Source organism: Anguilla anguilla, chromosome 16 (genome assembly GCF_013347855.1).
Source record: "Anguilla anguilla isolate fAngAng1 chromosome 16, fAngAng1.pri, whole genome shotgun sequence".
Lineage (NCBI taxonomy): Eukaryota > Metazoa > Chordata > Actinopteri > Anguilliformes > Anguillidae > Anguilla > Anguilla anguilla.
The window spans coordinates 21,513,753-21,526,911 of record NC_049216.1 but is presented as its reverse complement, the minus strand read 5'-3'; the positions used below and the strand labels follow the sequence as shown (position 1 = coordinate 21,526,911).

The window sequence follows — 13,159 nt, the reverse complement described above, 5'->3', positions numbered from 1 at the left end:
GGTTCTTCTGGTGGTTCCTCCCCTTACTTGGAAGATTTCACCAGTTTTAGGAAGATTAAATGGAATTCAGATTGAAATAGACAGTAGCAATCACCTGCAAAAAGTGGAGCCCTTGAAAAGAACTGCAAAATGGTATGGAACAATGTGGCGGGGGGCAAGAAGCTGAGGCTTACCTGTAGCCTGATATTTACACGTGATACCTATGTGGGTTGAAAGCACACACAACTTTAAAGCATTTTTGTGTGTGCAATCCATTAGTTGTCAAGAGGAAATAATACAGTGGTATGTTGAGAAGAGTAGCAATGTGGATGCTGTAATCTAATGTACCTCGTCTGCTTTGATGCACCATCTGTGCTACTCAACACTGAGATTATGGAGATGATGAAATAGATTACGATCTCACTCACGGAGAAAGTGATAATAAAACTGAAAAAACAACAGTGACTAGCTGAATTAGATTTGACCTTTTTTCATATTTCAACCTAAACACATAATGGACAATGCAAGTACAAGGGACATTCAATAAACATAAAATAATATTTTAGAAAATATTTCCACTGCCATATGTTCTGTCACCCAAGACACTCGCATCTAAAATAAATTCTGCCGGCTCTCAGGAGGATATGGCGACACATACATTAGAAGCATGGGCCCATGTTAATCTTTCTCTCATAAAATCGTAAAAACGAGTACCTACAATAATTGTCCACTAGAGGACAGAAATGGCTGTACTTCGATAGTCAGTGTAGAAGTTGTAAAAATAATTCAGAAATTACAAAATGCTTAGACTTCAGATGTATTGCCTTACTTTAAACAACAAACCCGTTGATACCCCTACACCACCTGGCTATGTAATGTCAAGCGTAACTTCAAGTAGGCTGTCTTTTGTCGCACACAAAAACTGTCAGGCCAAATCGAAAACGTACACTAACTAAAACCGAAATAATATTGAAAAGTACACACTGAGGTCCAGACTCCAGACAGTGAACTACCCCTTTAAGAATTTAAGCGCTCCTCCTACACGCACTGCGCAGTGACGAAACTAGGAAACGCTGCTTTATACGGAAGTGAAATAAACGGTGGCAACACTGTTATGGTGACTTGACAGCACTCAGAACGTTGAGCTGAGCTTAGGAGGACTGCGAGATGTCATTTTCTTCTTGTTACATCGGCCGGTTTAGGAGGACTCTCGCACAAATACATTCCACAACCACTGGTTGTTTAAATCACCAAATAAGCTATTATCAGAAACCTGTACACCGTACGTGTACATGGATGAACACACAGACGAGACTTCGAAGCTGTAGGACGCAGCACAATAGCACAAGTAGGTGCACAAAGCGCCGCGATTTCTTCCTTGTTGTATTTATTTCCTGCTGCTGATATCCGGGGCGACATAGCTCAGGAGGTAAGACCGATTGTCTGGCAGTCGGAGGGTTGCCGGTTCAAAACCCCGCCCTGGGCATGTCGAAGTGTTCTTGAGCAAGACACCTAACCCCTAACTGCTCTGGCGAATGAGAGGCATCAATTGTAAAGCGCTTTGGATAAAAGCGCTATATAAATGCAGTCCATTTACCATTTAAGTATTTCACAGGTGTTCGCTGGCATTACATAGTCGGTCAACGCTGACGACTCACAGTGAACACGTTTGATATAACTAGTTACGAAAAATAAGACAGAGAACTGTTAACAGTGTTATTGGCCTTGCATTAATTTGTCACGACGTAGCGCTCTTAAAATAGGTTATAATGTTGTGTTCTTCTCAAGGGAAATTGGTGAGCAACAGAGAGGAGGAAAAATTAGTGGTAAGTGCATTTGTAATTTTTATTTATTCATTTTATTTTTAGTTTAGTTAAATATGGAAAGGCCGTCTAGAGCGTACATAGGAACTGGAGAGAGGGCCAGGCGGTGAAGCCTATGTAGCAGCGAGAAACGGCCTCTACTGCGCATGCTTGAGGACAAAAGCGCTTGCGCATTGAATTCAATGTTGAAATCTGTGATGAAACTACTGTACCTAAGAACATCATCGGTCCATTTTTTTGTGATCATAAATGTAATTATATGCAGCAGTTTCTGAAACGATAGCTGTTTTGGTCCAGAAGTCTTGGGAAAATATTTTAAATGTGCATATTTTATTACATTATTAATATTTTTAAATCTGCTTTTCATATGAAACGTAGCGGTAGTCAATCTAGTTTCAAAATACCATCGAGGACGTTTTATTTTCACTTCATCAATATTCATATTCTCATATTCCCCATTCGGTTTAATGGGAGCTCCAATGTTTTGCCATGAACACGCCACAACTGCTTGCTTCCACCCTCGCTTTACCGTGAAGAGAGGTGGAAAGACAGTCTGGTTGGCCAATCAGTAGCACTAATTGTTCAGTTGATTACCTGGGAGAAAACAAAAACAACCGGCTTTGGATTCGAGGGTCATAGTTAGTCACTGTATTCATGCATTAGATTAGTCCGTTTTAGTTAATGCGTATTCACATGAAAAAATAGTCTGCTGGACTGGATGGTGTGGAATCCACAAATGCTGGATTATCATTCATACAAGCAATTTAACGTTAGATTTATGTTTTTTTCAGATATGCATTGAAGGCAACATCGCTAGTGGGAAGACAACATGTTTGGAGCATTTCAGCAAAACGAGTGATATAGAGGTACATGGTCCTTGCAAATGGGGTCATATTTCAATATTTGGATAATTCACTTAACTTTATGTCCCACATCTATTTAGATTAAGTTTTTTTGTTGTTGATTTATTTAGAACACTGAGATTGCACTGTTAGCAGTGGACTGCCATTTATGGAGCCAATTGTGATCAGTCCGTATCCGTATCCAAAGATGCTCATTATATGGAAGTGTATGTTTGGAAGTAAATAATGATTGAGGAGATTCATTATGAACACGTTTTTATAGTGTACGCCTAAGAACTTGAACAGGATAGTTTTATGATATGTTTAATGGTAGTTAAAGTTCTTCAGGCCAAGTTTAAACAGGTTTGTTCCATTTTCAGGTACTGACAGAACCAGTATCTAAATGGAGGAATGTTCAAGGGCACAACCCTCTGGTATGATTGATATTAAAGTAATTTAATTTCAAGCTGTAAATGTATTACGTTTTTTTAATTCCACTGAAGGCACCTCAGTTTATGTGCCTATATCAGAAATGTTTGTGTGAGAATACATAGAAAATTGTTTTGTTTTGATTTGAAAGTTGAACTGCATCCAGTTTGTGTTCAGTTTTGAAGGTGTTCCTTTTTCATAAATATTATATAATTAATATTATACAAATATTACATTGATTTGTGTTATTAATAATTAGTTGATTTGTGGTGGCTTATGTTGTGCTGATTTTGTGAGTGGGTTTATATGCTGTGTATTGGTGGTGTTATGTGGTTTCCCACAGGCTTTGATGTACCAGGACCCATTTCGATGGGGGCTGACCCTGCAGACCTATGTACAGCTGACAATGTTGGACCGACACCTCTCCACAGTAGTGCGTACTCCACCTGTTTTGATACGGATGTCTCCTAGACTAAATCTTGTGTGGGAGTGTTGAGTGAGTGAGAGAGCTTTTTATTTTAGACCATTCAACTTCAGCTCATTTCATAATCTGTCATGTTCTTTCTGTGTTCTTCAGTCGGCTCCTGTACGAATGATGGAAAGATCCATCTACAGTGCCAAGTACATCTTTGCGGAAAATCTTTACCGAAGGTATCATTTTGCATTGTGGGAATTAAATAGAATATAATTTAGTTCTCTTTTGTTTCGGTGAGCTGAATTTAAGTCTGCAGTGTCATATGAGAACAAAACATTTTTTGCTTTTATTGAATGTTAACCTCTTTTCAGTGAGCCTTGAACTGATCTTTTCAAGGATTTCCTTAACGTTTTTATTTTTCAGTGGGAAGATGCCAGATGTGGACTTTACTGTTCTGAGCGAATGGTTTAATTGGATCACTCAGAATATTTACCTTCCTGTGGATCTAATTGGTAAGCCACTCTGCAGTCAAAACAAAATGTGACTTGAACAGGCATTGTGTTGTGCTGCTCTGGCACTGGCTGATAATCAGAGCGATTGGAGTTCCTTCAAAGGAGATATTTAAATATTGCCCAGTTTTATGGCAAATTCTAAACATTTTTTTTCTAAAAGTTAATAAAAAAAGAATATTGAGTTAAATCATATTTAAATAAAAAGTCCAAGGGTGTAAGATCCAGATAAACAGAAAACTGTTTATGCGTACATGTTGGAAAGCAACAGAATCACAATCTTTCACTCAGCATAAAGCGCTTCCTTGTAATAGAAGTCAATAAAATTCTGTATGTTGTCAGAATCATGGGTAGGTTTGCACAGTAAAGTCATTGTTCTTTTCTCTATGGACTAGTTTACCTGCAGACAACACCACCGATCTGCTATGAGAGGCTGAAGGAAAGGTGCAGGGAGGAGGAGAAAATGATTCCCATGGTAAGTGTCAGATGCGCCCAGCACCTCTCTTTCACTGCAGACTGTGTTACTGTTTGTATATTTAGTGGGTTTTTCTTTTTAATCTTTTACTCGTAGGAGTATTTGGAAGCAATCCATCAGCTGCACGAAGACTGGCTGATTAACAAGACATTGTTTGAAGTCCCTGCTCCTGTTCTCGTAAGAGACTTTGCCTTAAAGGCATTAACCTTTGATTGACCATGCTGCATTGTGCGCGAATAACAACGTTTTCTATGTAAATGCATTAGTTACATTGCCTGTCTTGAGAACTTCACTTGATAAAGGTTGATCAGTCTTTCCCCCGGAGATCATAAAGGTACGCTGTATACGGGGCGGCAGTGTAAAGGTCACAGGTTCAATTCCTAGGTAGGACACTGCCGTTGTACCGTTGACAAGGTACTTAATCTGCATTGCTTCAGTATATATCCAGCTGTATAAATGGATGCAGTGGAAATACTATGTTAAAAGAAGAAGAAAAAAGTTGTGTAAGTCGCTATGGGTAAGAGCGTCTGCTAAATGCCTGTAATGAATGTAATGTTTGCCATGCTCGGTGCACCAATGCTTTCATTGTGTGATATCTTATGGATGAGCCATATGTCACATTTTAGAGTTTCCAGTAGTTTTTATTATTCACGTTTCAAATTTTTCTGCTGTGTTTTAGGTGATACCTGCAGATCATGACCTTCCAAAGATGCTTCATCAATATGAGGCGAACAGAGAAAAAATTTTATTGGCCAAGAATGCATAACTCGGTGGATAAAATCTACTGCAAATCTATTGGTTGCAGATATGGTGCAAATCTTTTAGTATTTATTCTTTTTTTAAAGTCTGAAAGTAAATTTTGTATTGTTGCTATTCAGTTTAGAAGATTTTCTCATTTTGAGTCATGTTGAACATGAAATACTTTCACAATCTCATTGTCATAGACAGCAAACATTATACGGACTGCTTGGATTTGGAAAAAGTTTTTAAAAATTTTATTTACATTACCTATGGTGTCATGCCACAACTGTACTTAGCAATTGTAATGTATAGCTACCTCTCACCTCATGATGTTAGTTAGCAGTCAAGTGCTTGGGTAACCGCACTGAAGTAGCTCCTATAAATCATAAGCACACACCATTATTAGGATATTTATTATATTTTAATTTGAATATTCACTAGTTACTACGATGTGAAGTTAATTTTTTTGTCCTGTAAGTTAAGCCATTTTATTACTGGGGCCACTCTTTAGGTTTTCTATCAGTCATACAGTGGATGACGTCAGTTTTTTTCTGATAGCAGTTTGTTGAAGAAATAAGTAGTAAATTATGTATTCATGTACATATCACTGCTGTCATTTATAATAATAAAAACTACTTGAGTTTTATCTTTCATAGTTTCGCAAGTAGCTGAAACTAAAATATTTTGTCTAAAATATTTACTCTTGAATTTAACTTATTTGACTGGGAACAACTCTATTGTGATGCTGAATCATGCCTATCATGCCTAAGGTGGCTCAGGCTTATGTTGGTTCAATAAAAAATCTGTCTTTTCCTAACTGTTTTGCCTTTTTGTCCATTCATCCATCCATCCATTTTCTAAAGCTGGTCAGGGTTATGGGAGGTGGTGGTATCCCAGCATGCATGTGGCGAGAGGCAGGAATATACCCTGGACAGATCGCCAATCCATCACAGGGCCCACATATCATTCACTCACACATTTATACCTACAGGCAATTTAGTCTCCAGTTAGCCAGCTGCATATCCTTGGACTGTGGGAGGAAACGGGAGTGGAGGCCATATTCAAAATAAGTTGATGCAGGTCTATTTTCTGTAGCTAAAATGCAATTTTCAGCATCAGTGTGCACTGCAGTCTTTTATTGAATCGGAGGACAGCTTATGCTTGTTCACACTCTCCTTAGTAGATGGAGATTACTATAATGGTGGGAAAGGCCCTGTGGATATTCTGCGTTGTTCTGAGCCTTATTGAACCAACCTCCCAGGATCTTCTAACCAATCCATGTTACTCCATACAGTATAACGTGTCTTTACCAATGGTAGGAATGTGTAACTGTAACTGTAAGCTTAGGGTTGTAACTAGGTAGCTGTTTTGTAGGTGACTTAGTTAATGCATCTGTCTTAACTACTGCTTGTATTTTTGCATAGACTGCGTTGTTGCTGTTCTTGTTTGTGTTAGTGTTAAACAGTTTAACCTTCAGGGTCCAAGTTGAACTATGCGGTTGTTCCCTGCACTTGGACCGGTACTTCTCTCTAGGGTTTTCGTCATACTTGTTCCTGGTTATGGTTATACACTTTGTTGTATGTCGCTCTGGATAAGAGTGTCTGCCAAATGCCTGTAGTGTAATGTAAAAAATAGCTAAGGTTTTAAAAAAAACCAAGACAAAAAAAACCAAAAACTTTCCCATCACCACATCTGAAACCTGTAAGGTTTTTATCAAGGTACACAAAGTCTAGTTGAACCCAAATGCCATAACTAATTTTTAAAGAATTTCTGTCAGACTGTAATATGCGTTCAGCATGTTCTGTCACTTTTTAGATGAATCTGAGGACAACATTACCTGTAGTGCAATAATCACCAAAGACATCACCTTGGCTTTAGTTCTGTGATGGTGTGTCTAAGCAAAGAAGACTCAGGAGGCAGTTTATGAAAATCAAATTGGGGTTTTATTAGCTTAAACCAAAGGTTCGGTTATTTACAGTGCGTACAAAATTCAAATTCAATCAAAAAGAAGAAAAAGAGAAAATGGGGAAAGAAAAAAAAACTGACATACAATCATCCGCTTGTTCTTAGCATCTTGGCAGCAGAACCTGTGTATCGGGCACCAGGTTTTACTTATAAAATAAAGCAAATCAAACCCTCCCTTATTTTTTTAAGGAAAGCTGCACAGCAATGCTAAGGCATAAAAATATCAGCGAGTGCAATGGCATTCGTAGAAACCCGCTCCTTTCCCCCATCTACTTGCCAACAGCCCCATGTAAGCTCCTACATGTCCCATAATTCCTGGACACTAGTAAAGGCGCACGTCAACGTCGGCGCCGCTTTTAATGCATCCTGGAAAGCGTGATACAGCCACGGAAACCCCGACACCACATTTGCAACTTTTGCAACTGATGGAACAAAGGAAAAAGTTCACCTGGAAAGCGACCCAGTGTACACGACAGAAAACAGTAAAACGAGAAATACGATAGGCCTACCAGTTAATGCAGGACCGCACTCTCTCTCAAAAGCATGGACTACAACCGCCGACACGTTACGTGAGTAGGTAATACACAACACAAGGGGGAACAACAGAAAGTTTCTGATAGCATAGCACAGAAAAAATAGCATGAAAGCAGAAACAGTTAGTAAAGCTGGATCTCTAGTACAAAAAAAGGAAAAAGAGGGAGAGCAAGACAAATCATTGTAGCTTTTCACGTGAGTAAGACTTTGACCCACTAGCATTGAAAACAGAAAAGAAGTTGTTTAGCTGGACAGGGTGATGATAAACGCACAGGCCTACATTTTCTGCACGCACAACAGCGTAAAACCCCCTTCTGTATTGATGCGTGTAATACATAGGAAAACCCTGAAAAGTGGCAAACTCTCGGTGCTGTACAAGTATGGGGTATGCCGCCACACCAAGCCGTAACTTGGCGGGATGCCATACCTGCCATCCCTATATGTGCAGTTGTTTATTGGGCCATCGCAAGTTGAAACTGAATTTGGGCATCAGCATTATACATGTTACCATGTGGATTTAGACTATATTCAGTTTTACTTAATTATACTTTATTCCGCTTATTCATACTTTCACTTAATCTTCTAGATTATTTATTTGCATAAGAAATTGGGTTGTATCAAAAATTCAGCATAAGATGTCCTATCCTGAATCCGCGTTTGCATGTGCTAGTGCAATACACTAGAGGTCATTGTTTGCTCTTTTATCTTTTATGTATTGGACAGTAATAATATTATGCATATTACTGTGAATTTAGACATTTGTGTTGCACACATACAGATATATTATACTATTTTATGTTTTTACATTTAGAGAATGGGTCTCCACCTACCGATATTTTTTGTAGGTTTGGATAGGCATACCCCACAATATACTTTTATATAGGTAGGTTAGGATATAGCTACAGTATGTAACCCCAGTGTATTTCTATCTCTTGTGACTTGAAAGAATTGAGGAAATATTGGGTAGCATTGCTTTGGAATACATCTTATTTAATTTTGGTGAGGCAAGATAGCCTATATTTTTTGTAGTACCGTAACTTGGCATCATTTTGATATCAATACTTTTAATGGCAGATCTGGATTTTGGCAGTCTGTATGAATGAGTTATAGATGGTGTATGTCTTGTATGTGTGAGTAACTTGGCATTTTTGTACGTTGAAAGCGTGTTTTTTATGAGGTATCATTTCTTTTTGCAAAGCCTTTTATTATAAGAGTGTGAAATGTGAAGTGACCCTGTAAGAAACGGTTGTGGATTATTGCTATCCTTGTGTGAATTTGTACAGTCTGATGAGCGTGTACCGTTTAGCAGTTTCGGTTTGATATATATGTAAAACAGTGGCTGTGACAAAGGGTGCAGTGGCATAAGTGTAAACGCATCAGAAACGCAGGTGAAATTTGGCCAGTGTATGTACTCACGGATTTGACGGCAATCCAACGAGCCTTGATTGACAAAAGAATCAGCAAGCCCGTAGAATTAGAGCTCCCTAGGTCGCAACTTGTGTATCGTTCTGTCCTGCTCCGTTGTCTGTTATTTCGTGGAGATGCACTTTTAGTGTTTGTAAGGTTTATAAGGCATTTTGATAGGCTTATCTGCAGGTAGGAATCCTCTTCGCTGTTTTGCTAATCTAGAACCGGAAAACTTGATAGTGGAGAATAGGAGCAGACGCATATGTCCCAGCAGGCTTTGCAAATGAGAAAATAACAACAGTGTGAGAGAAATTAGGAGAAATTATGAAATTGCGTAGTTGTAACCAACCAACGGGCTCTGGTCAGTAGTGTGGAAAACAGCTTTTGACTTATAGGAATGCATTACATTACATTACATTCATTTGGCAGACGCTTTTATCCAAAGCGACGTACAAAAAAGTGCACATGGCTGAGCTGCAGAGCTCGGTTTGTGGGGTACTGGTAGCATAGTGGTGATGCAAATTACGTTTATGTTATTTTATATTTTCAAATTTTTGAGGACAAATAGAGACACATACAACTTCTTCAACACGCTTTTGCTCTCCAAGCTCTGACATGTGCCTGATTTCAACTTTCACTGATGCAAGATTAGTGAATTGGATTTTAGCAACTAGATGGCACTACTGAGTTTGCCCAGTTCTGTCTGTACCCCCAGGTCCTCCAAGATGGCTGAAAAACAAAATGACCAACAAAAAAGGTACATGATAGGATCCTTTACTGCTATGGTCCACAACAAATTTTGATGTAAAATCTGTATTCGCTGCAGAGTAATCTTCAGGTACATTTTTTTCATGGGTTACAACCTCTGGCATAGAGGGGTACTGAGTTTGGCATTACTACATGAAAGAATTGCAGAAATATAGCTCACTTCCTCTTTGGTGCCTTCCACATCAAATTTGTTTGTGTACAGTGGCCATATTATTTGACCTAGCAAACATATTTTAACTTTTGGATTAAAATAAAAAATGGCATGAAATCCAATAGGGTGGAACTCGGCAGGACTTACGGAATGTAGGCTAGAGAAAAAAGAATCATGACTCTAGGCCAAATGGTTCAAAGGTTACATGCAAAGGTTAAAGTCCAAATTTGGCCAGTTAATGGTGCTGGAGGAGTTAATGTGCTGACAATAAGGACTGTTTTCCACAGTACAAGCAGCTTATAAGTTTATTTGCAGAACATCCATTCATCAGATTTATGCTATTAAAATGAATATATTTACCAAGTGGGAGAACTGTTTACTGTACCTTCCATAGATTTATACTTGTTTGTCATTTTCTGATCATATCTCGATGCATTATCCTTATGGGGTTCTTTCCTGCCAGCTAATTAATAAGTTTCTTGATATCTGAAATGGAGATCTTGCTGATGTATTGAATAGGGATATTTTTCTTCAGCTGTCAGTAATTGATAACACCAGTCTTTGTAAACAGTTCATTATTTCCCTCTGGCAATTACAGAAAGATATAGACCCTTCATTGCCAGAGTATCTTTCTGGCTAGAGGACAAACCCTCCTTGAAAGTTTTAAAGAAATCGGCTGGATTGTGTGCGTATGTATTTGTAGGTGTGTTGTCTGATACTGGTGTGTGTGTTTATGTGCCTGTGCTTGCAGATGACTTTTCTGGTGTGTGTGTGTGTGTATGTGTGTGCGCATACGTGCATATGTGTGCTTGTTTGTGTGCGTACATGCATGCGTGAGGCTTTGCTGGGATGTATCTTCTGAGAGGTCAGTACATGTGCATTTCTGTTATGTTTCCCTGAATACTGATCGCTTTAACTTTGGCGCTCACTACATTGTCACTGACAGATGGGGAGGTGACCCTCCAGTCAAACACTAATACCCAAGGGCAGGACATGCACTACCCCTGGTGGGACTAAGCAAATTATGTCTCTTTGTCATTAATGTCAAAAAATGACAGCCCAGGCTATGATGCATAAGCTGTATGGTTCTGCCTCCATTCACAGTGAGCACCAGGTGTGTACAGTACATAAACAACCCTTTATCGATATCTGGTCAGCCATCTAAATTATCTGTATCTGTTTGTATCTGTATCCGTATTGGTCTAGCACTGTTAGAATACATGTATTTTTTAAATGGGCGTTTTATTCTGTGCAGGGAAATTTACATTGATTTTTCACTTTTCATTTAATGCTTGGTTTCTCCAGTAATATAATTTTCTGAATTAATTCCAAATATTATTGGTCAACTCTTTAGTGAGCACCATGACCATCCTAACAGTTTTTCCTAAAATAATACACGCATCATGTATTACACATGGGGTTGGTTACACGGTTGGGGTGAAATATTTGCAAGATTATCATGATGTAAACATGACAATTTGTTAGAATTGGACAGCATTTTTGTTTTCCCAACATACATGTCTGTATTGAATTAAACAGAGGCAGAAGGAACAAATCTTGGATTGTTTATTTTCTACAACATAACAAAGGAAGCAACACAAATACAAAAATGTGCAAACACATAGACAATGATGGTTTTAGGAAATAAGGATCATTGCTATTACAATGTTCATACAACAAAGTGACAGGAACATCATGTAATGTGTAATGGATTTCCCATTCTGTACTTTAACAGTCTCTTTTTGCAGGCAAAAATTTTGTCATATTTTAAAATGGAAGTCATTGTTTTAGGTGTAAAGCCCAATTTGTCAGTCTAGACTGGTTTGTCATCCAAATAAATAATAATAATAATAATAATAATAATATTACATGGACCTACGTGTCTGAAATAAAGTTAAATTAAATTGAATAATAATAATAGTAAACTGACGATTCAATGTTGATAGATCATAAACTGTTAGCAGGAAGACTGAAACGTTATCTTTCTGATAGAGAGAGTTATCTGAGTTTTTTTCAATGGCAGCTTCTCTGATAGTGGAGTTTAGACTCTGGTATCCCACAGACAAGCTGTTGAGGGCCTCTCCTATGCTCTTCACAAATGATCTTCCTTCTGCTATTGAATAGGCCAGCTTGGTGTTATATGCTGATGACTCCACATTATATACTGCATCTTATACTGAGTGACTCGGTTTAGTCTTTACAAATGAATTGAATTCAGTGCAGTGACTTGGTAATGACGAACAGATTTTTTTTTAACATCTCAACAAACATGACGATTATTTTTAGGTCAAGGCACAGACTAGCTAGTGATCTAAAACTGGAGATACAGCTATGTGGTCTATTCATCACACAAGTGAAGACGGTAAAGCTGCTAGGTGTATTGCTTGATGGCACATTTTCTTGGTCTGAGCATATGGATAGCTCTGAAGATGGGTAGGGGAATTGAATTGATTAGAAAATGCACTTCCTATCTTACATCTTTGATGCTGAGTCATGTGATGCAGCCCTTGGTTTTGTGTCATCTTGACTACTGCTCAGTTGTTTGGGCATCAGCTGCTAAGGAGGAACTCAGTAAATTACAAATAGATAAAAATAGGGCTGCTAGGCCCTATTACAGTAGCTGTTCCTTAAGAACCAACATAGAGCTGATGTATTAATTCAAAGGTATACTATGTAGGATTTTGCGGCCCTTCTAGACTCTGGGTTTGTAATCAAATTAGTCTCCTCAACCCCACCCACACCTCTGTTCAGCACATACCCTTGACCGCTACAAGCAAAATGTGAAGCGAAGATGTGAGGTGGTCAGTGATATTGTAAATAGCATGTTTTGTAACATGAATGATTCCATATAGATGGTAACAGTAACTAGCCAGTGATATAACAATCTTTACACTGAGTGCACCCTTAGCATGTGGGAAAATTGTACAGTAGCTACTCTGCAGTGCTGTTGCAGCTATTTTGTGTTTTTCCTCTTTCTGTATTTAGCCATTGCAGCAGCTAACTAGCTAACAAACACTTTGCTGGAATCGGATCCCAAACCACAGGCTCTGTAACCATGCCCACCCCTTCCCACACAGAAAAGAATGCCATGCCCAGAAACATCCCAAATGCATTTTAGAAT

General features: G+C 38.5%; 1 protein-coding gene across 2 annotated transcripts; it reads left to right on the top strand.

Annotated features, from left to right (window-relative positions):
* The first annotated feature begins 1,041 nt into the window (after positions 1 to 1,041).
* On the top strand, positions 1,042 to 6,030 carry tk2 (thymidine kinase 2). 2 transcript variants are annotated; one of them, XM_035396827.1, is made up of 10 exons: positions 1,042 to 1,327; positions 1,768 to 1,805; positions 2,594 to 2,668; positions 3,025 to 3,078; positions 3,417 to 3,506; positions 3,651 to 3,724; positions 3,912 to 4,000; positions 4,393 to 4,472; positions 4,569 to 4,649; positions 5,152 to 6,030. In XM_035396827.1, exons 1-10 carry the CDS (start codon positions 1,147 to 1,149, stop codon positions 5,236 to 5,238), a joined length of 849 nt encoding a protein of 282 aa, XP_035252718.1. In that variant the 5' UTR covers positions 1,042 to 1,146; the 3' UTR covers positions 5,239 to 6,030. The 2 variants fall into 2 exon arrangements, with proteins under 2 accessions (XP_035252718.1, XP_035252719.1); XM_035396828.1 differs by lacking the exon at positions 1,042 to 1,327 and having other exon boundaries at positions 1,532 to 1,805.
* Positions 6,031 to 13,159: the final 7,129 nt, after the last annotated feature.